Raw genomic sequence first — 26885 nt, 5'->3', positions numbered from 1 at the left:
AAAAGCTCTGGATTGTCTTTGATAAATATCTGATAAGTGACCATTGCTTGGGTTAACCAGCTCAGTCCTTCCTCATTCTGTATTAGTTTCTGCCTGCGACCGTGTTGAGCAGAACCAGACTGTTCCTACTGAAGTCACTCAGAATACAGGTCTTCTTTGGAGGCACAGGGGACCACTCAAATATGGTCCCACCAGGGACCAGAACCATGGGCTAGAACTCTCTGCCCTCTGGAATCCTGAGCGTGGATCTAAAGTTTTTTTTTTTTTTTTTTGGTTTTTCAAGACAGGGTTTCTCTGTGGCTTTGGAACCTGTCCTGGAACTAGCTCTGTAGACCAGGCTGGTCTCGAACTCACAGAGATCCGCCTGCCTCTGCCTCCCGAGTGCTGGGATTAAAGGCGTGCCCCACCATCGCCCGGCTAAAGATTTTTTTTAACCTACGAAAAATTCTACGTGATAGTTTAAAAATGAAGGCACATAAAAGCTGGGTACCCTGTTTGTTTCCAGGTCATAGCAACCCTACAGGACACAGACTCAGGGCACCTGAGGGGTACTGAGATTGTGGGTGCTACTAGCCTTCGATCATGGAGGAAGATTGCTTTACCTCCTGCCCCAAGACATGGCCAGAACATTTTCTTGATTTCAGATAGGAGGGTAGCAACCGGCAAGCCCCTAGCAGTGACACTTAACTGCTCCCCATCCCTCTCCCAGCCCCTGTCCAAAGTCCAGATGTGCCACCAGTTGTTGGGCTCTACATTACGTGTGTGGCTCTCCACTGAGACATACTTCCTTCTACCAAGAAGCCAAATTCACCATTGGTTCCCACAGTCGGAAGTTTCCCAGTCAGCTACTGGGTTCCGTTTGCAGGCTCACTCTACCTGGAGAAACTGAGGGAGTGGCTAAAGAGAAGTTCTCTCAACTCCAGTTTCTATGAACAGGGTGGGCAAGAGTTCCTGCCTACCCTAGTGGTAGTTACCACAGCAGACAGATCTGTTTTCTGTAAGACCCAGAAAAGAAGCATTTCTGTCTCCCCAGAAAGGAGCATGCATAGAACGGATGCTGAGTTACTCAGCATTGACTCACTTGAGAAGGGGAGAGCTGAAGACTTATCTTCAGTATGATTAATTCTTTTTTTATTAAAAAACTTTTATGATTTTATTTACTTTAGTGGGCTCTCACTATATAGATCAGGCTGGCCTCTAATTCACAGAGCTCCACTAGCCTCTGCCTCCAAAGTGCTGGGATTGAAGGTGTGTGCAGCCAAACCCATCTTGAATTCTTCTAAGATAGTTTCCTCTAGCACAGGCAGCCTTGAGCCTGCTGTGGGAGAGACTGACTTTGAACTTCTGCCCCTTCTGTCATCACCTCTCAAGTGTTAGGATTACAGACACACACCATCATGCTTGCTATACTTTTTTTTTTTTTTGAGCCTGGGCCTTGAAGATTGAACCCAGGGCCTTGTATAAAATAAACTCGTTCTGCCACTGAGCTTACCCCTCGACCTCCCATATGGCAAATTCTTGTGACTTCTGGGGCATTTGGCTGCTGAGAGCCAGAAGCGATGATCTAAGAGAGCTTCAAAGGAGAGGCCTGGAGTTTTGAGCTTCAGAGCCCTGCTTTCCACCAATCTTGGCTCCCTGTGTGTGGAGAATAGAGATCTGGGTTTGAATCCCAGCATTGCTTCTCTGAACTTTTGGCAGCTATTTTTAACCTCTTCTCGTTATGGTTCTTTCACGGATAGAATGAGATGTGACTGGCTAAGCTGTCCCTTGAGATAGTTATTGGCCGTCTTCTGTCATACAAGGGCCTCAGACTGTACTTGGTACCCAGGATTGTGTGAGGTGAGAGCCTAGATGCTAGAAAGGCAAAAGGATGTAGGGTCTTGTCATCTCCCTTTCTCCAAACAGCCCACAAACAACTTAGAGACTCAAGACATAAGCAACTGAGAATTCCAACCCACTGCCATGAAACAACAACTTCTTCTTCTTCTTCTTCTTCTTCTTCTTCTTCTTCTTCTTCTTCTTCTTCTTCTTCTTCTTCTTCCTCCTCCTCCTCCTCCTCCTCCTCCTCCTCCTCCTCCTCCTCCTCCTCCTCCTCTTCTTCCTCTTCTTCTTTGTGGTTTTTTGAGACAGGGTTTCTCTGTAGCTTTGGAGCCTGTCTTGGAACTAGCTCTTGTAGACCAGGCTGGCCTCGAACTCACAGAGATCCGCCTGTCTCTGCCTCCCAAGTGCTGGGATCAAAGCCACTGTGGTTGTGGATCACTATTGTTATGATGAAGCACCACACATTAAGCGACTTGAGGAGGAAAGGGCTTTTTATTTGATTTATGCTTCCACATCATTGTTCCTTCATTGAAGGAAGTCAGGAGGAACTCAAACAGGGCAGGAACCTGAAGGCAGGAGCTGATGATCCAAAGAGGCCTTGAGAGAAGTGCTGGCTTGCTCTTCATGACTTAGTCAGTTTTCTTTTAAAAATTTTTTTAAAAATATTTATTTATTTATTATGTATACAATATTCTGTCTGTGTGTGTCTGCAGACCAGAAGAGGACAGCAGCTCTCGTTACAGATGGTTGTGAGCCACCATGTGGTTGCTGGGAATTGAACTCATGCTTAGTCAGTTTTCTTATAGAAACCAAGACGACCAGGCCTGAAGTGGCACCATCTACAAGGGTCTGGGCCTTCCGCCTGGTCACTGATTAAGAACATGTGTTACAGGCTTGCCTGCAGCTGATATTATGGTGGCATATTCTCGGTTGAGGCTTCTTCCTTTCCAATGACTCTAGCTTGTGGTCAAGTTGATATAATATTAGCCAGCGCAATGGGTTTGGTTTACAGGAAGAAGACTGGAAGACCCCTGACTTAAAGCCGTGTGGGATGTCTACACTGGAGTGGCCTTTCTGCTCAGAGTCCACGGTCCAGTCTGAGGACACTACCTAGTTTACTTTCTTAACACTCATCCATATCAGTCAACAGAGTTCATCAAGTCTCTCCAACAGCATTGGAGATGTGCAGATTCTGTGTTCAAGACCCTCGTTTCCTTAGTGCGTGGAGGGGGGAGCTCAGTAGCAGAGCTTGTGCTTAGTATGTGTAAGGCCCTGGTTTCATACTTAGCACCTGCCCCACAAAGAACTTATACCAATAACGCTAAAGATAATGCTACATGGTTATAAATTATTATCAGAGTCGGTGAAAGCAAGCATATAAAATGAGGGGATCTAGTTTAATTAAAAGACAGACAATGGCCTCTTTCGGGAAGTAATATTTAATTAAATTCTGGCAGATGCATTAGAGGCAAAGAGAAGGGAGGAGGGGCATTCCAGAAATCAAAAATGGAAGGGGGAAAAAAAAGTTTGTGTAAAGGCCGGGAAGAGCAAGGGGCACATTCTTCAAGAACTGGAGAGAACGATGCAGAGCTAGACTAGGGAAAGTTAAGCTTAGGCGGGAGGCTGGGGAGGCAGGGATCATGTCCTGCTCAAGCTTTGGGCTGGTATTTTTCCAAGATCCAGGAGAGGACCAGCTGCGGCAAAATCTCCTGGGTTTGTATTAAAAATGAAGATTTCTGGGCCTCTTTCCCGCTCTGAACAACAAGCTCTGGGGGTGGGGGTGCCCAAGAATGAACATCTATGAGCAAGTTTCTCTGGCGAGTTGTTGTACACATTCCTGGACTGGTGACAAGTTTAAATGACAAAATCAGAATTGTTTTCAAAACTGCTCTTCAGTAGATTTGCATTCTAAATTGTCACTTTGGATGAGGCAAGAGGGACGCAGGGAGGGTAGTCGTTGCCAGGAGGCAGCTATGGCATTTCAGGTAAGGTGCCCTTTGGCTAAGAACGAAGTGTGGGGATAGAGATATATGGGCATGGGGCATTCATGACATACTTTATAAGAAAACCCTTTACCATTTATTACAGGGTTTTTTGTTTTTGTTCTTCAAAATAGGGTTTCTCTGTGTATCCCTGGCTGTCCTGGAATTCTCTTTATAGACCAGGCTGGTTTCGAACTCACAGAGATTCACCTGCCTCTACCTCCCGAGTGCTGGGATTAAAGCATGTGCCACCACTACCCAGCTATTACAAGTTTTTTTTTATGCATGTCTTTTACTTTAATACATGGTGGTTTCAGATTTCAGGGGTTCAGAAAAAGACCACAAAGAAAGTAAATGTTTGGTTGAAATTTCCTAAGGTTTTATATGCATATCGACTCAGATCCATGAATTTAGTTTGCTTTTGCATATACTACTGGTACTATTGAAACAAATCAATATTCTTGTGGGGTCTTGCTTTGATCCATCCCCCATATAACTTTTTATTTTTGAAATAGGATCTCGTGAAGCTCAGGCTGGTACTGAATTCAAATTCACTATAGTGGAGAACGGTCTTGGTATCTTTATCTCTCTCTCATTTGGCTTTTTTGAGATAAGTTCTCTCTAAGAAACTCTGTTTGTCCTGGAACTTGCTAAGTAGACCAAGCTGGCCTTGAACTTGCAGAGATCCTCTTGCCTCTACCTCGCAAGTGCAGAGACTATAGGCATTTACCCACACCCTCTGCTTTAGAATGTGTGTGTGTGTGTGTGTGTGTGTGTGTGTGTGTGTGTGTGTGAAGTCGGGCAGTAATGGCAAACGTCTTTAATCCTAGCACTCAAGAGGCAGTGGCAGGTGAATCTCTACGACTTTGAGGCCAGCCTGGTCTACAGAGAAAATTCCAGGATGGCCAGGACTTTTACACAGAGAAACCCTGTCTGGAAAGGCAAAATAAAATAAAAGTGTGTGTGTGTGTGTGTGTGTGTGTGTGTGTGTGTAAAGTGAGCATGTCAGTGTAACCAACCATGTTGTCTTGTTTTGGGAGCTGTGTATTGAACACAGGCCTCATATGCTAACCACATGTTCTACTTCTAAGCTATGCTCCAGGCTGTAGATCTATATAATATTTTTTTTTTGCAATATCGTGGCTGTTTTTAGGGATCTTAAGGACAGTCACATGTCCTTTAAGGCTCATTACTTGACAACGCTATTGCCAGCTCTTTCTAAATTTTTGCAGAAACATGTTCAGATAAGCAGATTAATTGCTGGCTTTACATATAATTTTTAGCATCTGGATGATAGCTCGCTGAATGGACGTCTCTTAGCTTATTTCCAGATACCTACCTGATATTTAGATTGTTTCTAACAGTTCACATTATTATAAACAATCTCTTTCTATGCAATATTTCCTGACAATACATTTTTGCTAGGGGAATTGCTAGGTCATTGAAAAAACTATGTAGGTTTAAAAGCACAGCCATGTCCTATTGACATGTAGTGAGGATGGCACCAAAGTTGGAGACCAGCAGTCTTTTAGGTTCTTGGTTTGCTCCTTTGAAGGCCAGGGACAGTTAACAACCAATGCTGGCTTTCTCCAAGGAGTTTTTACACCAAGATGCAGTGTTGCTGCGGTTTAGGCATGGTGGGCTAGAGATCTGTTCAAGCTAAGCTTCCAGCCTCGCTGCCCCTGCAGGGTCTTCCACTTCCCAGGCAGCCCCTAGGATTCCCCCCCCGCCCCCCCCCCCCCCGTCCTACTCCATACCCTCCCCCTAGCAGGGGAAGGGCGTGTTAGGGAACAGCTCAGGCGAGCAAAGATTGCACCATCCACTGTTTGTAAAGGAAGTCGACAAAGCGCAGAGAACAAAATCATAGATCCAGACATCCAGGTCCTGCAGCAGCCGGGATCCGGGTTACACTCATTTCATGACTTGGCGCAGAGGTCGGGCCCCTTCTCGGCCACCTCCGCCCCAGCCTAACCTTGGGTTGAGTACCGTCCCTTTAAGGAGCTGTCACGGTGGCGCTATTGGCCCCTCCCATCTGGGGGGAGGGCCAACTAGGAGGGGAGGGGTTCGTGGCTGAAGCCCGAGGGGGGGGGTCTGGGTCTATTTTTAGCTCGGGGTCGGATCACGTGACGGGAGTGACGTCTCTGAATGTTGTTGTTGGTGGCGGCGGCGAGCGGAGCCGGAGGAGCCGCCGCAAAGATGGAGGAGCCGTCGAGGAGGCGCTGCCGCTGCTGCTGCCGCCGCTGCTGCCGCCGCCGCCCGCGAAGCCGGAGCTCGAGCCGCAGCGGGTGAGCACGCCGCATCCGCCGGGACCTTACCTCCCGTGGCCCCGGGACGCCCAGCTGCGCTCGGTCCTCCCGCCGTCGCTGCCCGCGGGCTCCCTGCTCCCCTGTCCTTCCTCCAGGCGCGCGCGCCGAACCAGCCCGCACCCCCAGGGGGTGTCGTGGGGCTGGGGAGCGTCGCCTCTGACTCGCCGCGCGCGCCCCTCCCCACCCCTCCCTTGCAGGGCTCCTTCTCTGCAGGTAAGGGAGGGGCCGATCTTCCCGCACCCCGCGCCCCTAAATGGCCCGCAGACCAGCCGAGGATGTCTGATTTGTCTCCTCCCTGGCAGTTCATAATCCGTTGCAACAGCGATTTGAGCCTTGCACCTGGATTCTGGGCAAACCCTCTTTTCACTGGACACCCCTTTCTTGTTACTTTGCGGTGAGGGGCGCAGCCCACCCACCGTGCTTCTCCAAGTGGCTAAGAATCTACGCTTGATTTTATGCCCTTGACGTCCATGCAGGTGAAAGGGGACTGCGGGGGCCACCTTACTTCTCTGTGCCATTAATCTCACCCCCTCGCCTGTGAGGCGTTACTGCGTTTATTACCACCCTCTTCTGTCTGACACCCTTGAGCTCAGGAAAAAGCTGGGAGATGAATTGGTGATCTTCCTTGGCTAGGGTAGATCCCTCCCCCCCACCCAGTTTTCATCTTGGGTTTGTTTCTCATGGGGCAGGGGTTCTGATAGTGCCTTGTTAACTTGGGGGAGTCGGCTTCCCCACCCCACCCATCCCTGAGGCCCTCAGGAAGATGAGAACTGGCTGGGTGATAAGTAATTGATCTAGAAGCTGGGGGCGGGGAGTAGGGTGTGCTTCATTTTGGGGAGAAGGTGACCACTTGATGTCCCTGCGTTTGGCCCTTCTAAGATGCGCTTTGTTCCTGAAGAGGAAGGGTAGAGGCTGCAGTTGCTTTTGGGGTGTGCGGAAGGGACTCAGCGCGCTGACAGTGACCACTATGCTTCTGGGACCTGGAATTAGCTTTGGATCTTGGGGACAGGAATGAAGAGAGGGGTTTAGGGTTCAATGGGAGGGGAAGATAGAGCCAGATCCTAGGAACAAAAGAAGGCAGGGGGTGGGAGATTGAGAGGACTTTGGGTCCTGTTGGCTCTCCACTTTGGTGCTAAGGTTGTAGGCAGGGAGGCACCTCAGTTTCTGAAGCCCAATAACACTGGGAGCCAGGAGCCCATGCAGGGTGTTGAGAGGGGTCTGTGGATGAGCCATGTTGGGGGCTGCCTGCTTTTTCCTTCCAATCTTCCCTTTCCTTTCCTTTCCTTTCCTTTCCCTCCTTGAACAACAAAGCTTGGGGAGAACTTGGTTTGCTTCCCCCTTCTTTCTTAAACCTTCTCTCGCCCTCCTTCCACTTAGACTTGGATCTGGACTAGGTCTTGTCAAAGATGAGAATAGCTGAATTAAAGGAGTAGGCTCCTAGCATCTCTTGACACACTGGGGGCCAGAGAGGTCCCAGATGCACGTTCCAGGCAGGGGGCGGCACGTAGAAAATGACTGGTCTGGGCCAGTCCCTCCTCTTCCTCAGTGTTGTCCTCCAAGGAACATGAAATCTGGAGTGGGGGTAACGGTGTCACATGCACCTCCCACCCCAAGTCGCAGCAGAGATAAGAGCTTTGCTTTTATTATTTTTTTCTTAGGGGTGATAGCGGTGCGCTTAGATGTGGGGGCTTGGGGATGGGGTGCCCTTGTTTCCGTATGGCAGAGGAGGGGGCGCAGCCTCAGTAGCTGGGGGTCATGCAGTTGGTGCTGAAGTACCAGCTGCTCTTTAATAACGAAGTCTTCCTACTCACATCCCTTTGAGGAGGGATGTCTGGAACACAGCATCAGGCTCAGCCAGCCTGCTAGAGGACTCACTCCTGTTGGGGGGTGGTGTGAGAAAGACAGTAGGGGGGGCGGCAATTTTTGGCACTTTGGAGCGTGTTGCTTGCTCATGAATGAAAACCTGATGCAGCCCGTGAGGGGCCTATTGTAGCTGACTTTGGCTAATTAAACTTTCTCTTCCTTTCTTCTCCCCCTGCCCACCTCACCCCAGCCCCAGCCTCAGCCCTTTCTTGAATGGGAGCCCTGTCTGGTAGTGCTGGGGTGGGGGGAGTATCATCATTCTGTCTGAGGTTTTAGGGCAAACAGACCCTGTCTAATGCCCTCTGTCTCCACCTCCTCCCTTCCCCCTCTTTTTTTTTTTTTTTCTAGAAATAGCAGCCTCCTCCATCTGGCTTGTGCAGATGCCTGGAGCTGCGTCTGAGCAGACAAACAGAAATGGGCCGATTGCAAAAATGAATTTGTCAGCCTGGTGCCTTTTTTCCCTCCCTTGTTGCCTTCCTCCTTTCCCTAGTTTGGGGCCTGCATGGCTTCCATCCTCCTGGACTTCTGTTGGCTCAGCTTGGGGGGGTGGGAGGCCCAGGGCAGTGGAAGCTCCAGGAGGAGGCTGGGAGTAGTTGTCTACCATGGCTGGAGTCGGAGGAGCTGAGATGAGAAACCGCTGGTGCCTTTGGGTGGGATACGTCTGGGCTTTGAGCTTTGCCAGGCAGTGAGGGTTGGGATAAGTGAAGCCTGTCTCATCGATGCAGAGGCTGTGTTTCAAACTGCTGGGCCCTGTTCTCTATGACATAGGGTGTGGCCCCTGACCTGAGAGTGGCCCTGGGCTGGGAGTTCAAGCCTCTCTCAGGCTGAGAGTTGGCGCGTGGGGAGTGGGAGGCATGGTGATTGTGGAGGGGAATTTGGAAGGAGCTGTCTGAGGGACAGGATCTCTGTAGGAAGCTGTAGTGAACTTGTGGCCCTTGGACATTGCACGGCTCTGGTCACCTTTTCCTGTGTGCACGACCTCCCACCTTCCGCTGGAGTTTTTATTGCTAGTGACTGAAGTGGGGTTGCCTCCCTAGGGTTTCTGCCTTCTTCACCTGAGCAGAGCCTGTAGGTGGAGGTTCTGCCCTTCCCTGCACTCTTCCTTGCCCCAGTACTCTGGATGGAGTACAAGGTAGGTTCAGACCCTGGACTAGTCAGGAAAAAGGACAGAGTTGAGAGGGGAGCAGGGTCTTGGGGGTGCTGGAGGTGTACACCGGGTTGTTGTCCCTGTGGGGGGTAGTTCATCAGGCACAGAGCTCCCGGCCCCCAGCTACCTACAGAGAACTTTTTGTGACAGTAGTGGGCCACGTCTCTGCTGAAGAGGCGCGAAGGGCTCAGGCTGTCCGCTCTTCCCTTGCCCCATCCTAATGGGCTGTGAAGGCTTCTTTGTTTCCCAAGAAGTCATGCTGGTGGTTCTTGTTCACTTGGCAGACCTGTGAAGTGGGGAGATGCCCTTTGCAGGTGGATAGGGCCCCTGGGTTCCATGCTGTGAGGAGCGATGGAACATAAGTCCACCCTGAGCCCACTGTGTGAGTCCAAGGGGCTGTCTCCTTCCACAGTGGTGCTAGGTGAGGATGAGGGGGTTAAGGGCTGAGCGTCACCAGTTATGGGGCCCTTGGGAGCTAGCTATTCCTCTCGAGTGTCCTGCCTTGGAGGTTTCTCTCACTAAATAGATGGGCTGTGCTACTTAGGCTGCTGCCAGCCGTGGGAATTTCTGAACCTGTGCTCCTCAACCCACGGGAAAGGGTGTGAGCAGGACTGGGCGCCAGCCCTGGTGTGGGCTCCGGCTGAGCTGGCCTGCCCACGCGGGCCCTGCCAGGGCACCAGCAGCCCCACCTGCTGCATTCCTGAACTTGGTCCCAGACCTGTGCAGGTTCTTCTGTCTTCAGCTTCCATCTTTCAGTCCTGAATCCTGATCTGAATATACCTTTCTGTAGCCACAGAGTCCCAAACAGCAGGGAGCAGTAGGTCCAGGAGCCCTGCGTCTTTGCCTGCATTCTTTTGACCCTGCCAAGGAAGGTTGGGGGCTCCTAGGCTCCAACTGGACCTCACCCTTGGGAATCTTTGATGAGGATGGAGGGTTTATAGAGATTTCATACTGGCAGGAGGAGCAGCTATCTGGGAGATAGAGCTGATTGCCTGCTTGGGGTTGGGGAGCAGAGTTAGGGCTTTAAGATTGGCAGCTCTGGTCGCTTCCTGACACTTGCTCTCATAGGGCATTGGAGAGCCTGGCTTCTTTTGGAAGCAAATGAATGAGATCATGTCTGGGTGCATCGAGGGCTGTTTAGGGATTGGTCCAGGTGGGTGCTGCCTAGTGTCTAAGGCTTGAAGATTAACTATGGGGCTAGGGTGTGGACTCTGGCATGACCATGGTTCCATTACTCCATTGACTTTGGTTACTCTGGGCCTTTTGGTGCCTTTGTCTAAACTGGGAAAAGGTGTCCTTTTTTTTGGGAGAGTCAGTACATGTCAGGTCATTGCTTGACAGGCAGTACACGGGCTGGATTTCATGGTTGCTTCCATAGAGCACAACCCAAGCAACACACAAAGCCCTGGGTTGGGGCCCAGAAACTTCAGCACATCTACAGCGAGTGCTGGGCCTGTTTGACTTTCCCAGTTCATAAAACACACTCTTGTGCCCTGACTCATTGTGGTGTTGGGAAGACAAGAAAGTATGTTTCATCTCCAGAGATGGGTGGCAAAGGCTTTGAACACATGGAGAAGATGCCTGGCCTGAGGGTCCCAGAACTGCTGGTCTGGGTGACAGTTCCTTCCTGAACTTAAAAAATTGTTTGTTTGTTTTTGAAGAAAGGGTTTCTTTGTGTAGCCTTGGCTGTCTTAGAACTAGTTCTGTAGACCAGACTGGCCTCGAACTCACAGAGATCTGCCTGCCTCTCCCTCCCGAGTGCTGGGATTAATGGCATGCACCACTACCACCCAGCTGAATTTTAAACATTTTATTATTACTATTATTATTATTGTTGTTGTTTTTGTCTTGAAACAGGGTTTCTTTGTGAACTAGCTCTGTAGACCAGGCTGGCAGCAAACTCAGAGATCCACCTGCCTCTGCTGGGATTAAAGGTGTACACCCCCCGCCCCGCTTATTAATATTTTTTAATTACATTTATTGGTATGTGTAGATGTATATGTGTGGGTGCGTAGATGGCACAATGAATACATGGAGGTCAGAGGACAACTTTTATGAGTTGATTCTTTCCTTCTACCATGTGGGTAGGACTGAACTCTGGTCATCAGGCTTGGCAGCAAGCACCTTTACCTGCTGAGCCTGCTCACTGGCCTTGCCTGGTGTTTTTTTGGAGGCAGGATCTCCAGTAGCCCTGGCTAGCATTAAGTTTATGTAGTCAAGTTTGACCTTGAACTTCTGATCCTCCCTAGGCGTGTGCCAAGGTACCCAGTAGCTCTCTCCCTGAACTTCTGTGAGGGATCCCAGGTCAGCTTAGTCTTTTCCGTTGCCACAAATTGTGGCCAGAATCTTCCTATACATTGTTGGTGACTTAGGCACCTTCCGTAGTCTGTAAGGGCTCCACACCTGGCAATGCCTGCAGAGATTGATGTGGCCATTTCCTGTCCCTTGGGTATCAGTTAGGAAGAGAAGAAATAAGAGTCCAGTCCAGTTCTGTTTTTCCTGTGTGCCCTGGTCAGGTGGCCCTCCCTCTCTTCCCAGGTACAAGCTGACTGCTCCAAGGTCTCCCTTGGCTCTCAGAGTCCCGAGTTAGGGACCGCTAACCCTGCTCCGTCTCTCCCCAGGGATGCCGTTCTGAGTGCCTGACTGCCTCACCCCGAAGGATGGCCTTGGATGGGCATTAGAGGCATTGCGGCCCCGGGCTCCTGTCCCATCCGTCTGTCTGTTATCGTCTGTCTCTCTTGACATCACCGCAGCTCCACCCCCTCCCGTCCCAGCCCCCAACGCCAGCTTCCTGCAGGCCCAGAGCCGGCATGAACTCTCCCAACAAGTCGGGTAAGAGCTGTGAGGTTGGAGAGGAGCCTCCTGGGGCAGTTTTGGATACAATGGGCTGTGTGGGTTTCCTGCCCAGGCCAGCTGACTGCCAGTGTCTGAGCTGTTAAGGATTGAAGGGGTAAAGAGTAGAGAACCCACCAAAAAAAAAAAAAAAAGGCCAGAGGCCAACTGTGAGGCAGACCTGGGAATCAATGGCTCTGGGCTCTGGAAGGGCCTGGGTCTCCCTCTGCCCCCATGCCTGCCTTCAACATGAGAGCTTTGGGTACCTGAGCTGGTGGTGTGAATCTCTCCGGGTAGCCTGGGACAGTGTTAGAAGCATTTCCCTGGATGCAGCTGAATGTTTGTGCTACTTCTTGTGGTGGTGGCTTTTTCCCTTGCTGGAGTGTCTCTTGTTCCATACCTTTTTTCTGGTGGAGCCTCTCAGGGCCTTATGCCTTAGGCTTGGGTATACATTGTGGGGAAGTCTTGGCCTTCTGCTGAGTGCAAAATAGATCACCCTCTTCCTCTTGGTAGATTCCTAAGCTGGGGTCATGGCTCCCGTTCCTCTCTGTTGGGACCCTGCTCAGTGCTGCCAGGAATAGTCTGTGGGTGGGACTCTAGGTAGCTTTCTGTTTGGGTGTGTCCGGATATGTGCCCCTGAGGATAGATCCAGAAGTCTCGAGCTGGACCCTCCAGAGTTTCCCAGGAGGTTACAGGTTAGTGTGGTCAGAGTAGTAGCTGCCTTTTGTCCTCAGCTATCTCGTCCTGCAGTGTGACAAGTCCTGCATCTATCCTGTCCAACTTCAGTCCTTCCCAGCACACCCTGTCCCTGCATCGTTTTCTGCAAGCATGGATAGATGAATATTTTCCCTCTTAAGAGAAAGGGAAGTTGAAGGCATTGGATAAAAACTGAACTGCAAGAAGAAGGGAGGAATCCCACCCCCAGCTTCGTTCCCTCGCCACCTTCTTTCTGTGTTTGTGGTTCCTCCTGGGGTCGACCTGTTCTTGCCTTTGTTCAGCCCCTAAGGGTTGCACCAGGCAGGCTCTAGAGCTCTGGCTTCCTGTCTCATCCTCTTAGGCTGGATGGTGAGAGGGATGGAAGAGGCCCGATGACTGTTCACCGGTCCCTCAGTTCTGCTCTTTGCACGTCAGGCGTGACTGGCAATAATGCTGCTTGCTTCCTTTCTCTGAGCCACTTTCATATCTGCTTCACATGGGGGTTGGGAGCTGACCCTTGACCAGGGGCACAGAAGCTCCCCGGGGACATCTGTTGGTGGCTTGGGAAGGACATTTCTTAGCATTAAGTAGGGTTTTGTTCTCTAGCAGTGGAAGGTTATCATAATCCACTCAGGGTGAGAGATTTACTAGGCTGTATTCTAGACACCAATGGTCCAGGTTCTCCTCCTGCCATCCTCCCAGAGCTGGCAGGCGTGCACCAGCTTGGCATCTTCTGAGCTCTGGCAGGATAGGCATCCTTGGTGACCTGCCTCCTGGTTGGCTTTCCAGCTGCCCCCAGCAGGGGGAGATGCTGTCTTTTCCATGTATGGGGGGGGGGGACACAGAGTATAGAACTTCTTTTTAGGACCGGTGAGAGGCATCAAAACAGGGGTCTTCGCTTACGGCAAGAAGTGAACTGCTGTGGCCCTTCCCATAGTTTTTCCTACGGTTCCGGGGCTGGCTACTCTAGTGGGCTCCAGCTGCCCTCCGCCATGGAGACAGCCAGTCTGTACACAGCTTTTCCTCTTTGAGGGGCTCAGCATCTATTCTCTGAGTTCAGCTGGCATCTGGATTGGGGCTGTTGATGCCCAGAGGCTGGCAGAAGCTGAGAATACATGCCTCGGAATTCCACAGAAATAAAGTGAAACCCCAATTTGTAACCAGAGCCCCTACCAGAGCCCCTAGGCGTCCAGTTCCCTGTGGACATCTTGCAGAAGCCCCCTCCCCCCCAAAGAAAGATTTGAAGCCCTAGGACACCCATCGCCTCCACATCCTGGCCCCACTTGCTCTCGTCTCCCTAGGGCAGTCAGACGCAGGGTAGGGTACAGCAGTTCGCTTTCTCTCTGTCCTCTGCTTTCTCTCACCATAAGAACTTTTGGTTTGACAAGTCCTTGGTTGGCATCACCAACGAGGCTGGACTGGTGGAACAGAGCAAGAAGCCAGGAAATAAGTCCATCCCTGTCATCCCAGCCTGTAAGTCAGCATGCAAGTTCCTGCTGAGGGGTAGCAGGTGGAGATTAAGTGATCTGCTTCTGGGCCCACCACTTCAGGCAGTGGGCACTCAATTTGTATACTTCTGGGCTGGGCTGCATGCCAACGCTTGACCTCATCTACCTCTCTGTTCATCTGAGGATTCTGCTTCCCAGAAGAGGCCGCTCTGCTCCTGTCTACTTTCTACCTTTCTCTTTCGGCAGAAGAGGGTGCTTTTTTTTTTTTTTTTGAGGCAGTGTTTCTCTGTGTAGCTCTGTGTAGTCCTGGCTGTCCCAAAACTCACTCTGTAGATCAGACTAGTCTTGAACTCACAGAGATCTCCTGCCTCTGCTTTGAGTGCAGGGATTAAAGGCGTATGCCATCACCGCCCAGCTTTCCTCCCCCCGCCCCTTTTTTTTGTGGTCAGGCATTCTTTATTTTTCTGGACCCAGTGCTGTCTATACATTCTCCTCCATGGGGTTAAAGACCGATCGAATCTGTAGCAGTCTGATCTGGCCTCACTGGCTTGAAGGAGCCTCCCTGGGACCTAGGACCTCGACTGCCCTGGCCATACCCTGTTCTTGGTGCCATTGCTCATAGAGGGACAAGAATGTGGCCTGCCATGTGATCCTGTCTGGGTGTTTGTTGGTGGGGCCCTGGAGGAGGCATCCAGGTTCCCGATGCCCAGCGTGGGAGGAGATGAGCCTCACGATAACACCTGTCTGCCCAGCACCTCCTCGCACCCTCTACACTTTCTCTCCTTCCCTTTCCCAGGAGGGAGGGCGGCTGCCCCCTCCCTTTGGGGTGACCAGAGAAACTGGGGCATGGGAGTGGGGTGGAGCCAGGAACCTTGGCGTCCTGTCTCCCTGCCTCAGGCTCTGCTTCTGAGCCCCTGGGAGGGCAGCCAGCCAGCCAGGAGGAGAAAGTGGGTCAGTGCTGGCCTGGGCAGGGGTCTGGGGAAAAGACCCTTGGTTTCCTTCTCTACTGAGGTGCCTTAACAGGTTGGAATCTGTTCTTTTTTTCTCTGCCTTGCTTCATCATCCCAGAGGAATTGAAGGCTTAGGACTGGATGTTGAGAGGAGTCAGGGTCAACCCAGAGGGGAGGTAGATGCCAAAGGAGATATATCCACATTTTTCTTGTAGTTGGTTTTAAATGAGAAGATTCCACCAGTACCTAACCATGGACCTGGCTCATGGTAGTTCCTGGGCCATAATGATGGGTCCCAGCATGACTGTGCTCAAAGGATAAAACTAGAGGGTAGTAGGCAGGGTTGATGTTTCCGAGGCATCTCACAGGCCAGGGTCTCAGGGCCAGCCTTAGGCTTTTTTGACTGCACGAAGCAGTACTTCTCTGCCTATTCAATCAGGGCTCCATGCCAGCTTTTGGGCCAAGGAAGTGAGGGCTGGAAGAGCTCAAGGAAGTAGCATTGGGCTCTCCTGTCTGCCCCAGCTTTAAAGGAATTGGAGGCCATATTGTAGCCTTAGAGGGAGGAGGTGGAGGTAGTGCTGCTGGGGAGGATAGAGCTGGTTCTGTAGCCCAAACTGGGCTTGAACTTGCTACTGCTGGCTATGGATGTGTTTCATGAACCATGTCTTTAGTTGAGTACTCGGTGAGATTTGTGGGCTAGGACTTCGGAGTTGGAGATAGGAATGGAGACGCAAGCAGAAAGAGGGGCATTGTAGCGGTGAAGGTTGAGGTTAACTATTAGGAAGACTTTGTTACATTGTCTCCATCTTGGAAGAAGAAAGATGCCTGTCTTCCCTCCCGCTAGACCTGTCTCTCATGTTTCCTTGGGGGATTTTGGGAACTGCATTGAAGACATTTCTCTTCCTAGTAGAAGTTATGGTGGGGCTGACTGTTGTCCCTGAGCCCACACTTGGTAAAAAAGAAAATCCTTGTTACCAAGTTTGATAGCTTAAACCTGTAGTCCCAGCAGGGGTTAAGGCTGAGTCAGGAGGATCGCTGTGAGTTTGAGGCTAGTCTCGGCTACTGAATGAGACCCTGCCTCAAAATTTAAAAAAAAAAAAAAAAGGAAGGAAGAAGAAAGGGAGTCCGTTTTGACATCAGGCTAATCTAGAGTCTGAGGGCCTTGCTCTCAGGTTGTCATGGCTGCTGACCTCCCTTGAGCAGGACTCCCTGCCTCTCTCCTGTGCCTGGGGCAGGTAGAGTGAGCCAGGACAGGGCTAGCCAGCCCTTCTGGTTGTTCCCAGCGTGGGTGGGTGGAGTGCTGGCTGGGAGGGGCTGCTGCCCCTGGCTTTCAGGGCTCCCTTGTGTCTGCTGCCTGTGGCTCTCTTGGAGGGCACCCTGGTCTTCCCTCCTGTTCTCAAGAGGACCTAGTGGGCCAGGATGCAGTTGGGGAAAGGGTGGTCCACAGGTGATGTCTTCCAGCGCCAAGCGCCTGGGTTGCTCAGCTCTGCTACCTTTTCTTCTAGAATCTGCCCTGGCTGTAGCATCAGACCCCTCCCAGTTTGGTTCCTGGTCTCCCTCTGGGAATCAAACCCCTGTCCCCATCAGCATCTGCCTCTCACCATGTTCAGGAAAGCTTGCCTCTACCATCCTCATCTATGGTTTTCCTACCTGAGGGAGGAGGCCCTTGCTATCCTGGCAGAAGCTTGGGAGCCACAGCCACCGTGTCCTGTCCTTGGTTAGACAGCTTCTCCCAGGCTTCTGACAGTAGGGTGAGGTCATCCAGTCCAGAGAGAGGACAGGTGTCCCTGGCTCCGTGCCTGGAGTGGGGGGCAAGGAGGGGCCAGGAGGGGTCCAAAATAGCAACTGTGACGTCAGACAAGGGGAGGAGGATATAGACCCAGGAATAACCAGTCTATTAAAAGGCTCCTGTGAGGTCAGGGGGCCAAGTTGGTAGGAGGCACAACCTGGGGAGAAGGGGCAGGTCAGCAGTGGGGAGTGCTGGCAGGTGGCACCAACTTTGGTGGCACAGTGGCCCCATGGCCCACGAAGGCCCAGAGAGCTGAGGCTACTCCACCAGGCCAGGATGCTAATAGTTTTATGACTAACTGGAAGGCCTCCAACCCCAAGGCTTTCTATTTGGGCTCTGGAGATCCTTGTCCCTGGGGCAGACTGTGTATGTCTTTGCCTGTCAGGTATGGTGGTCAGAACCTCAGAACTCCATCCCTCTCATGGGAGCATCTCTATGACCGGAGTGACTTTTATCTTGCTGTACCTCAGTTTCCCCCATCTTGGCCTCTTTCTGGAGGTCACTGTTAGCATGAAGGCGATGGTGTTTGTGATGCCCTCAGCACGGGCACTGGGTACCTTGCCAGAAAAACATTGATTGAGCTGAGAATGGGCAGGTGCTGTCCAGCCCCCTGCCTGGGCTGGACAAGGCCTGCCCAGAGAGTCTCTCGGCTCTGGCTCTCTGAAAGAAAGCCCGGAAAGCCCGACTGCCAGAGGTTGGCACTCTAGAATGGGTGGGAGAGAGCTGCCACCCTCCTGCTATTTAGGGTCCCCCTGATAGTAAGAGTGTAGGGAGGCATCTCCCAGCTCTGTGGGAAGGCAGCAGTTAAACAAACTCCACAGGCTGTTAGGAGGAGGTGTGAGGTTAGTCCAGGTGGCTGGTTGTCTGTCACCTCTCCCTAGTCTTTTTGATTCCTTTCCTTGCTCTGCACGGAAAGGGGGACAGTGGCAGATCCAGGCTGGCTTCTTGGTGTCCGATCCATTGTTTGCCCACAGCAGTAACCAGAGCTGATCCCAGATGCTGGGTCCCCTGCCTGCACCCTTCACTAGTCCAGCCACTGGCCACCCAGGTCTGTGGCCTTGGCCCTGAGTGCAGGCCACCCCAGTCCCCCCTCCCCCTTGACTGGCGCTTCCTCCTGGGGTGGAACGCGCCTCCCCCCATGGGGCCTCCGCCAGGCCTGGGCTCCTGGCAGCCAGCCGGCGGCTCCCTGAGCATGCTCCACCTATTTATAGACAGGGCCCTCCCCCAACTGCTATTTCAGTCTCCTGCCAGCTGCCGGCGGCTCATTCGGGGAGGAGGAGCAGGGAGCCAGGCCCAGAGCTGTCACCGGTGGCGCTGGGAGGGAACACAGAGAGCCTGCCTGCCCACTGAGCTCCCCTTCCTGTCCCCTGAGCACCCAGCCATAGCCCAACTCCTGGAACCTTTGGACGGGCCTTGGTCCATGCTCCTGTAGTAGAGAGCCCGCCTACAGCCTCATTAGCCTCCCTGCCTCCGCTGCCTCCAGAGCGCCCAGGCCGGATGAGGCGCCTCCTTGCCTTGTGGGTCCCAGCGGCAGTGGCCTGAGGGAGTCCTTGAGCAGCCAGCTGGCCCGACTGACCACCTTCCCCTCACCGGCTTCCGCCTCGGGCGGCCCCTCCCTGGCATGCTGCTGGTGCCCAAGGCACAGGGGCTCGTGGAGATGCTGCAAACCATCTATGAGACCGAGTCCTGTTTCTCAGCAGATGGCATGTCAGGCCGGGAACCATCCTTGGAAATCCTGCCACGGACTCCTCTGCACAGCATCCCTGTGGCAGGTAAGTGGCTCTGTGTCCCCACCTGCCCTCAGATCTCGGGCATCCTGCTACCTGGATTGAGCATCTTACCGTGAGCCTTGCCCCACTGGGGTCTTGCTTCAGACTTTCTTGAGAGTTCCATGGATTGGAAGAGCTGTGCTTCTAGGGCAGTCTCTCTTCCCTCCTTTTCACCCTGCCTCCTAGCCACCCTCTGCTGCATCCCTCTGGTGCCTTCGCCTCCAGCAGGATCAGCTCAGCTGTGAGGGGCTGGGGCTTCCTAGAGGATTCTGGCCTAGTTGGCACTATGGTCAGAGGGGAGGAAGTGGGTCAGTGACCTGTGTTCAGGCTCTCTGCTCCCCACAATTGAGCAGAAGAAGCATGCACCTGGGGTACCTATAAGAATCAGAAATGTCCTGGCTTTTGTGGCTTGGTTTGACCTGGTCAGGGTACAGTGACTTTGGCAAGTTTTTGGTCAGGAGACTTCTGCGATTGGACCTTTAAGGAGGAGGCTCAATGGGATAGGATAGAGCAGAGACTAGCAGTTGGGATGTTGAAGGATTGTGGCTGCCGTAGTTCCTAGCTCCCTGCTGTCTCGTCCAATTCCTGATGACAGAAAAGTGGTACTTTGACTCAGGTGTGCTTGAAGATGCCCTAACGTAAGCTTGGGGATTCCTAGTCCTGCCACCTTCTCTGGGGAAACTTTTTTGATCCTTGGTGGGAGGTGGAGTCACCCCAGAGCTGGCCACTCCTTCTTTCACTCCCAGGAACCTGTTGGCAGCATCAGGCCCTTCTGGTACAGCCTCCCTACCAGGCTGGCACCACAAGATGCTTCCTCCAGGGAGGGGCCTGTTGGACCCATGCCTGCTTGGCCCCTCCTGGCAGTGACTGGCTTGGTACTTGTGAGAGAGAGAGAATATATGTGTCTGTGTGTTAGAGCCCTTGACTCTGCATATGTGGGTGTGGATCTGAAGGGTCCAGTTAGAAGGTGGGAGCTGTGTGCCTCTCTGGGTACCTGTGATTTGGATGATTGGCTCTCAGCTGTCCAGGGATAAGGTTGCAGTAGGTTTGGGAAATGTCAGAAGGGTGTTTTGAGAAGATTCGGAGACTCCTAGGGACATGATTTGCTGTCTGCCTGGACATGGATGAGGATGTCCACTTAGTCCCCTCTTCTAGGGCATAGTTGTGGAGACCAGCCCAGCATTGTGCCCACCAGGTCTCTGGGATGGAGCTCCAAAGGCTGGTTCTTGCCCAGGGCTAATTGAGCTACAGCCCCTGTCCTCAGCGTCCAAACCTGGGCCTGTGGGTGTTAAGTGGGCTCCTGGGAGGTGAAGGAATGTCTGTAGAGCATCACCTAGGGTGGCCACTAGTTGTCCACTCGTTCTGCATTGAGCCACCAGATGACCCCAAGTTTCCTCTTATTTACTTGTCTTCTTTGAAATTGGACCCCAGAAATCCTGAAAGTTTAGGGCCATGTTCTTTCTGTCCCTGAGTATACCCCAGCCAATCCCTCTCTCCAGATCCCCAACCTGCCTTCTGAGCCATGGCACAGCCCCTGCTGGCAGGAGGGAGGTGTGAGTCACCCAGGCAGCTCAGGGAGAGGGCTGAGAATGTTCCCCTGAGCAGCTCTGATGCTGTGTCTGTGACGCTGCTGGGGACAGATATAGGCCTGGAGCTTGGCTGCCTTTTTTTTTGGACTCTGGAATGTAAATAGACATTTCAAATAGAAACACTTTAACCTTTGGGTTAAGAAAAAAAATCCACCCTAGATAAACATGGCCATGAGGGCCCAGAAGCCTGGTGTTTCCCTCCTGTCCCTTGTCCCTTCGTACACGCTCTTCTTCCGATTTCTTGAGCAGCCTCCAGACAAGATGCAAAAACCTAAGACTGAAAAAAGCTGGTTTCCAAGGGTGCTTTCTTGGATGGTGTTTCTGGTTTCCCCAGCCCAAGGAACTGGAGAAGTAACTCTTCCAAGTTGCTGCCTCTCTGACCCTTGTAGCAGCAAGTCCTGGGAATTCTTATTTGGGGGCAGCTTTTGCTCCCTGTGCTGTCTTGTTGGCTGCCAACACCCAGCACCCAGCACAGTGGGTGGCACCTAGATGAATGAGTGTTGCATGAGGGGGCGGAGGCCCAACCTTTTGGCAGGATGCCCGGGCGCTATTCTGGGTCTTGACCTGGTGGCTGAATAGAGACAGCTACGGTGGGCACCTAAGGGTAAATCAGTTCAAGAGGGACAGACGCACTCTGCTCTTCCTGCTTAAGGAAGGGACAAGGAGACAGTTTCTGCTTCCACTGCTGGTGACTGGCGGCCTCTCTTGACAGACAGGTGGCTCTATCTAGCTACCCTGTCACTGCCCCGTGCACAGTGGGCACCTCCACGTGGCCTTTAGCTCCACTGTGGGATTCCCAATGACCCAGAGTTGGGCTCTGATTTTCCCGTTTCTTTCTGGTTGAGCTGAGTCCTGGACACTATGAGAAGGAATGGCAGAAGAGGGAACTTCTCTGCCCCCTGAGGAAGGTATGGATCTGGCGTGTGCCGGGAAGGAAGGAATGCTCTGGATGTTGGGAAGTCCCATGGGAAACTGGGGCTTTCCCTGGCTGTTCTTATTTAGGCTCTTGAGGCCATTCCGAGCATGGCTGTGTGTCAGGAATGTGTAGGTGTGGGGATGCCAGGAAGGTAGGAAGGGCAGGACTTGAATGGAACTAATATTGTAACACACGAGGTGATGAGGATACTCGGGACTTTCCTCGCTGGTCTCTTTTAAGAAGGACATTAATAACCCACATTCCATAATTGAGAAGGACTAGAGAAGTCAAAGAACTTGCCCAAGATCACAGAATAAGTAGGCATTAGGCATTAAGATTTGAATTCAGGTCTGTCTGTGTGGGGCCATTGTAAATCCATACAAAAACTTTTACTCACGTTTCTCTCAAGAATGGTCCTTTGTCTGGGTGGGTGTGTCCTTCTACCTAGTGCCTCTATGACTTAGCAACCAGAGCATGGACTAGGTTTAACTCCAGTTCGTCCCTTCAATTGGGTGCCCATCTGCAGTATACAACCTTGACAATCTTATGTGGTAGGCCTGTCTGTGTGCCTCCAAAGATTGTGCTCCTAGAGAATGGGCCCATTCTGGCTCCACTCCTGGGCTGTCTAAGAGTAGTTGTTTTTTTTTTCCTCCCTATAAATGCTTGGAACCACTTAGCCAATTATCTCTCTCCCTGCAGGCACTTTGACTCAAAGGAAGATGAGGGCTTGGGAACAGAGTAAAACACCCACCCGTACAGACAGCCTTCTCCTGCCCCTATGTCCTCCTACCTCATCTTGTTTTTGAGACCCTCAGCTGTCCCTTCCCCTCTGCACAGCTGCCAGACAGGAAATCAAATTAACCGTGTCCGCACACAGCTGTAACAGCTGTCAGACTGTCAATAGGAGAGAGCGCAGGCAGTCCAGGAAAGCTGTGAGACAGTGGATCTTTGAATTGCAACAGAATCACCAAGGGGATGTGTTCGGATGCAGGTTCTGAGTCTGTGCACAGCTCAGGAGGCAGCATTTAAACTCCTCCTCTGGTGGTTCTGATGTAGAGCGGGTTGGAGTCTGAGCTGTCTCTCATGTTCAGTGGCAGACCTTGGTGGGAGAAAGGCATATGCAGGGGGAGGCTGGCTGTTACCCTAGACAGGCAAATACAATTCCCAGCAGCCTGGCAGTCTGGACAGAGGATGTTTTGAGATGCCAAGAGCAGGTGTCTGAACTTGAGCAGGGTCGGGGGATGATGGCAAGCAGCCAGGTGGACAGGGTGCCTTGCTGGACGCTCAAGCCTGGGTTGTGCACGGAGAATGGAGGCAGGCCTGCCCTGGGGCCCCTACCTCCACCATTTCCTCCAGGTAGGAGTCAACAGTCCCAGCAACAGCTGCAGGTTTTGCATGGTTACTGTGCCTTTTAATCGCCTGCAGCTTTTGTGCCCAGATCTTTTTGGGGATGGTGGGGAGGTGGGAATCTTCTTTTCTAGATAGTCTCCTAAGATCAGCGCTGACTCCAGGGATACCTTGTGTCCTCCACCTGGATTCCGCATCCCTATAAGGTCATTCAGAGTCTCAGCCTGCCTCCAGCTTCCCCTCCATTTGTCCTCTTCTCTCTTCTACCTTTGGGCTCTGGTAACCTTCGTCTGGATTGCTTGATCCTTAGGGCTCCTTGTTGAATCTCTCACTAAATTTGGCACCAGCCTCCAGGCTTTCCCCTTTTTGCTTTGTAGGGAGCGGGGCAGAGAGAGCCAGGAGAGTCTAGATTAAGCGCTGGCTCCTCTGCCTCCTTTTCAGGTGACCTTGGACAAGCCTGTTCCCTCTGTGGCCTCACTTTCCTCCTCCTGCAGCTGGGGGCGTTGAGTTGCCGAGCTCCTGGGCCTTTTCCTTACTGACATTCTGAGGGTCTCTGAGGTCAGTTTCGTGTTGCTTCTGCCTTGCTGGAGGAAGGGCTGAGGGTCTCCTAGCACCTTGCCCCAGGAGGACAGAGAATAGCCTTGGGAAGAGGTGTCACATAGTGGGACACAGTAAGGTCAAGGATGGGAGGATTTCAGGCTGCTTCAGAGTGTGGGGGTTTGAAAGCTTGATCCAGAGTTTGTGTTCATTGTTCCAGGTGATGTTTTTTGGAGGGGATGGATGGGATTCCACCTGCTGAGTTCTGAGCTGCAAAAAGCAGGCAGCGAAGCCAAGGAAATGGCCCTGAAATGCTTAGAGTTGAGAGGACACAGCTCCCAGAACCTCGTCTCTTTCAGTGGCACCTAGCTGCTGGTTTGTAGGAAGGGCTCTGAGGGGACAGGACCACAGAGTAACCCTTCAGACAACCTGGATGAGAGCTATAAGGCCTTACTGTGGCCGGAGTCTGAGCCTAGTATTCATACAGCCTAAGTGATCTGTGAAGTTGGCCTTACATTTTATTTTGTGTGCTTTTTTTTGTTGTTGAAAAAATCAAAACAAAACACATTATTTATTTATTTTAATTTACCTATGTGGCCGGGCGATGGTGGCGCACGCCTTTAATCCCAGCACTCGGGAGGCAGAGGCAGGCGGATCTCTGTGAGTTCGAGACCAGCCTGGTCTACAGAGCGAGTTCCAGGACAGGCTCCAAGGCCACAGAGAAACCCTGTCTCGAAAAACCAAAAAAAAAAAAATTTACCTATGTGTATAATTGTTTTGCTTGCTTTGTATGCCTGTGTACCATGTGCATGTCTGGTGCCTGAGGAGGTCAGAAGAGGGCACTGGATCTCCCAGGACTGGAATTACAGGTGGTTAGGAACCGTTGTGTGAGTGCCAGGAATTGAACCTGGGTTCTCTAGAAAAGCAGCTAGTGATCCTAACTGAGCCATTTCTCCACTCCTCTGTGTGTGTGTGTGTGTGTGAGGGAGAGAGAGAGAGAGAGAGAGAGAGAGAGAGAGAGAGAGAGAGAGAGAAACAGAGAGAGAAACAGAGAGAGAGAGAAACAGAGAGAGAAACAGAGAGAGAGAGAAACACAAAGAGAGACAAACAGAATGTCTATGTATGTAGTCCAGGTTGACCTTGAACTTACCTTGTTGCTCAGGGATTCTCCTACCTCTACCTTCTGAGTGTTGGTATATGCGATCATATTTACTGGTTTTTGTTTTGTTTTTTGTTTTTTTACCATTTTATTTCCTAGACAGGGTCTGACTATGTAGTTCTGTTTGTCCTAGAACTTCCTGTGTAGACAAGACTGGCTTTGAACTCACAGAGACATTTTTGATCTTTTGAGACGCAGTCTGGCAATATAGCTCAGGATGGCCCCACTCCTACCCTGAGTATTAGGATTAGGCATATACTCCCACACCCGGCTATTTTGTGAACTTTAGAAACTTATTTGTGATGATGATGATTACTATCTTGGTGCTGGTGATCATATACAGAGCCTCATATATTAGGCAAGCACTTTATCACCCTGGTCCATTCTGAGCCCATAGAAACACTCTGAGTAGTAGTCTATAGGCTTTGCTGGATTGCCAGAGTGAGGAACCACACATACACGTGCACACACACACACACACACACACGCACGCACACACACGCACACACACACACACACACACGCACATGCCAGGAGTCATTAATAATAATAGCCCTGACTAGTTCTTCTGAGATCTTCCGAGGCCTTGTGCCAAGCTCCCCAGCATTCTCTCAGGCTTGGCAGCCTGGGAGGTAGGTGCTCTGCTGCCATTTTGCAGATGCTTGCAGGAAGCATGGGGAGGCGCCTGGAGCCTTGACTAACAAGTGGCACAGCCTTGAGCCTGGGCCACCTCTTCCAAAGCCCTCACTCTTAACCATCACATGATGGTGTTCGCTTGCGTTGCTCGACGAGTTGTGTAAATTGCTAGGTGAGAGTCATACCCGGCCTGCACATGTGGAAATGCTGTCTAAATTGTGGTAGAACCTGTTGAGCCTCAGTTGGCCTCCCTAGTCACGTAAGAGCACAGAAATAGATCATGGGAAACCGTCCCTGGTGGGGAGGGGTCATCGGCGTCATGGGCAGAGGAGTGCGAAGTGTGTTCCCTGCCTCCTTCCAAATTCTCTCAAAGCCAAGGCAGGGACAAGAGCCCTTTTTCCATTCTCCAAGGGGTAGACAAAGTAATTAGGCATTTGAAGAAGCTGCCGATTGCTGGCAAAGGTGGCTACCTGTATACTGGTGGGGCGCGCCGTCTTCTTGGGTGGGCTTTCTGCCTGTGCTGTCTGGAATGACGCCCCACACTGGAGCCAGGCTGAGCACACGCTTGTGCTTTGGAACATCCTGCTCACACTGGGAGCCAGGCCACCTGGGTTTGGACCCCTGTTCTGCTGCTGCTTAGCCTGTGGGGTCTTCTGCACTGCCATCTCTCTGTGAAGCTTGGCTCCCAAAGCCTGTCGCTGAGGGCTGAAAACAGATGGTCTCAAACGACCCCTCCAGGCAAAGTGACTCCAGAATCAGGAATGGTCTCTATAGGCCTTGTGTCAATCCTGAGTGTCACTTAGCTTAATGCTGCTCCCTTGTAAGACAAGATTCCCTCCTTCCTAACTGGCTCCTCTCTTGAGTCTTCTTGGTAGATCTGAATCTTGGGCTGCTCCAGGGTCCGTCCATCTGTCCGTCCGTCATCCCCCCCCCCCCAGTGGAATAGAAGGCACCCATTCCCTGCTGGTCAGGGTTTGTCTGACTTGTGATGTCTTCAAGGGAGGGTGGAGCATGGCTTGCAGAGTGTTCTAAGCAGGAGCAGGCCCTTTCCTTTGTCCTAGGGTAGCTAGATCTGTTGCTTTGAGCCCTAATTCCCAAAGGTACTGCCAAAACCTGTTTTTGTGGGCCAAACCTCTTATCTGCCTAGAGGCCACACCCCTTTGCCTGGGATTTGCTGTTTTTACTTTAAATTTTATGGTTTTTGTTGTTGTTAGTTGAGATAGATAGGGTTTTACTCTGGAGTTCGGGCTGAACTAGAACTCTCTGGAATCCTCCTGCCTTGGCTTTCTGAATGCTGGCACGAGCCCCCATGGCTGGCTGTGGTTATTATTATTTTGTTTTTGAGGCAGGATCTCACTGAGCTACTCAGTCTGGCTTTTGCCTCACAGTCCCTTGGCCTCAGCCTCCTGCATATCTACGATTACAGTGCGCAGCCTCCGGTTCACCCCTGAGGCCAGGCTGGCAGTGGGCACAGAGTTGCCCCATTAGTCCCGCCTTCTGAGGGGCCTGGGCATCTCGTATGGTATAGAACCTCCTGAGCTAGTGGGATTCATTCTGCTAGTGGCAGAAGAGGCCGACTGGATGAGAAGGGAATTCCAGTAGGTGTCAGCTCTGCCCAATTATACCCATGAGCTAGGCAGGTCTCTGCCTTCTGAGCCTGAGCTTAATATGAGCAGGGCCACACTGACGGCTGGACACGGATGGCACTGACCCTAAGGCCGCCACTCCCTGCAGGAAGCAAGGGTTTGAGTCCTTAGCGTAGGTGGTCAGTGCCTGTCCCTGGAGCCCTGGCACCTCTCTCCACAGGAAGCTCCTGGCATTGACACTGTTCTGCTCTCTGCAGGACAGCATGAGGCCTGGGGTGGGGGTGGGGTAGGTGAAATAAGGACCCAGGGTTTTCTGTCCCCTGTGATCTTGGCCTATCAGGGGGCTCTGCTAGCCTGAGCTCTCACACTCACACTGTCATCTGAACACACCTCTCTGCCCACCGTTTCCTCCTTCCCAAAGTTCTCCAACCTTCCTAGGTCCACCAGGAGGCAACCAAGAGCCTCTTCCTGTCCTGACACACCCACTTCCCGTTCCAAGTGCTTGACTTGAA

General features: G+C 51.9%; 1 protein-coding gene and 1 non-coding gene across 8 annotated transcripts in view; one reads left to right on the top strand and one right to left on the bottom strand.

Moving 5' to 3' along the window:
• Positions 1-4938: 4938 nt before the first annotated feature.
• On the bottom strand, positions 4939-5070 carry LOC142832061 (small nucleolar RNA SNORA33). The gene has a single exon (XR_012907152.1). It is a non-coding gene; the product is annotated as a small nucleolar RNA SNORA33 (small nucleolar RNA).
• Positions 5071-5933: 863 nt separating this feature from the next.
• The window catches only part of Hdac5 (histone deacetylase 5), a 36154-nt gene continuing 15202 nt past the window's right edge, over positions 5934-26885 (top strand). Inside the window, exons 1-4 of one of the 7 annotated variants that reach the window (XM_075990513.1) lie at positions 5934-6088; positions 11741-11951; positions 18532-18606; positions 22897-23013. Coding sequence is in view for 4 of the 7 variants with exons in the window: in XM_075990508.1 (XP_075846623.1) it covers positions 18456-18606 (151 nt within the window). In the remaining 3 variants the exon portion in view is untranslated. Of the gene's footprint in view, positions 6089-11740; positions 11952-18317; positions 18607-22896; positions 23014-26885 lie in introns of all 7 variants that reach the window. The other 6 variants (XM_075990512.1, XM_075990514.1, XM_075990508.1 and 3 more) reach the window with 6 other exon arrangements.

The sequence above is a fragment of the Microtus pennsylvanicus genome, chromosome 11, assembly GCF_037038515.1.
Source record: "Microtus pennsylvanicus isolate mMicPen1 chromosome 11, mMicPen1.hap1, whole genome shotgun sequence".
In the NCBI taxonomy this organism is placed as follows: domain Eukaryota; kingdom Metazoa; phylum Chordata; class Mammalia; order Rodentia; family Cricetidae; genus Microtus; species Microtus pennsylvanicus.
This window is presented reverse-complemented; position numbering and strand designations above follow the sequence as displayed.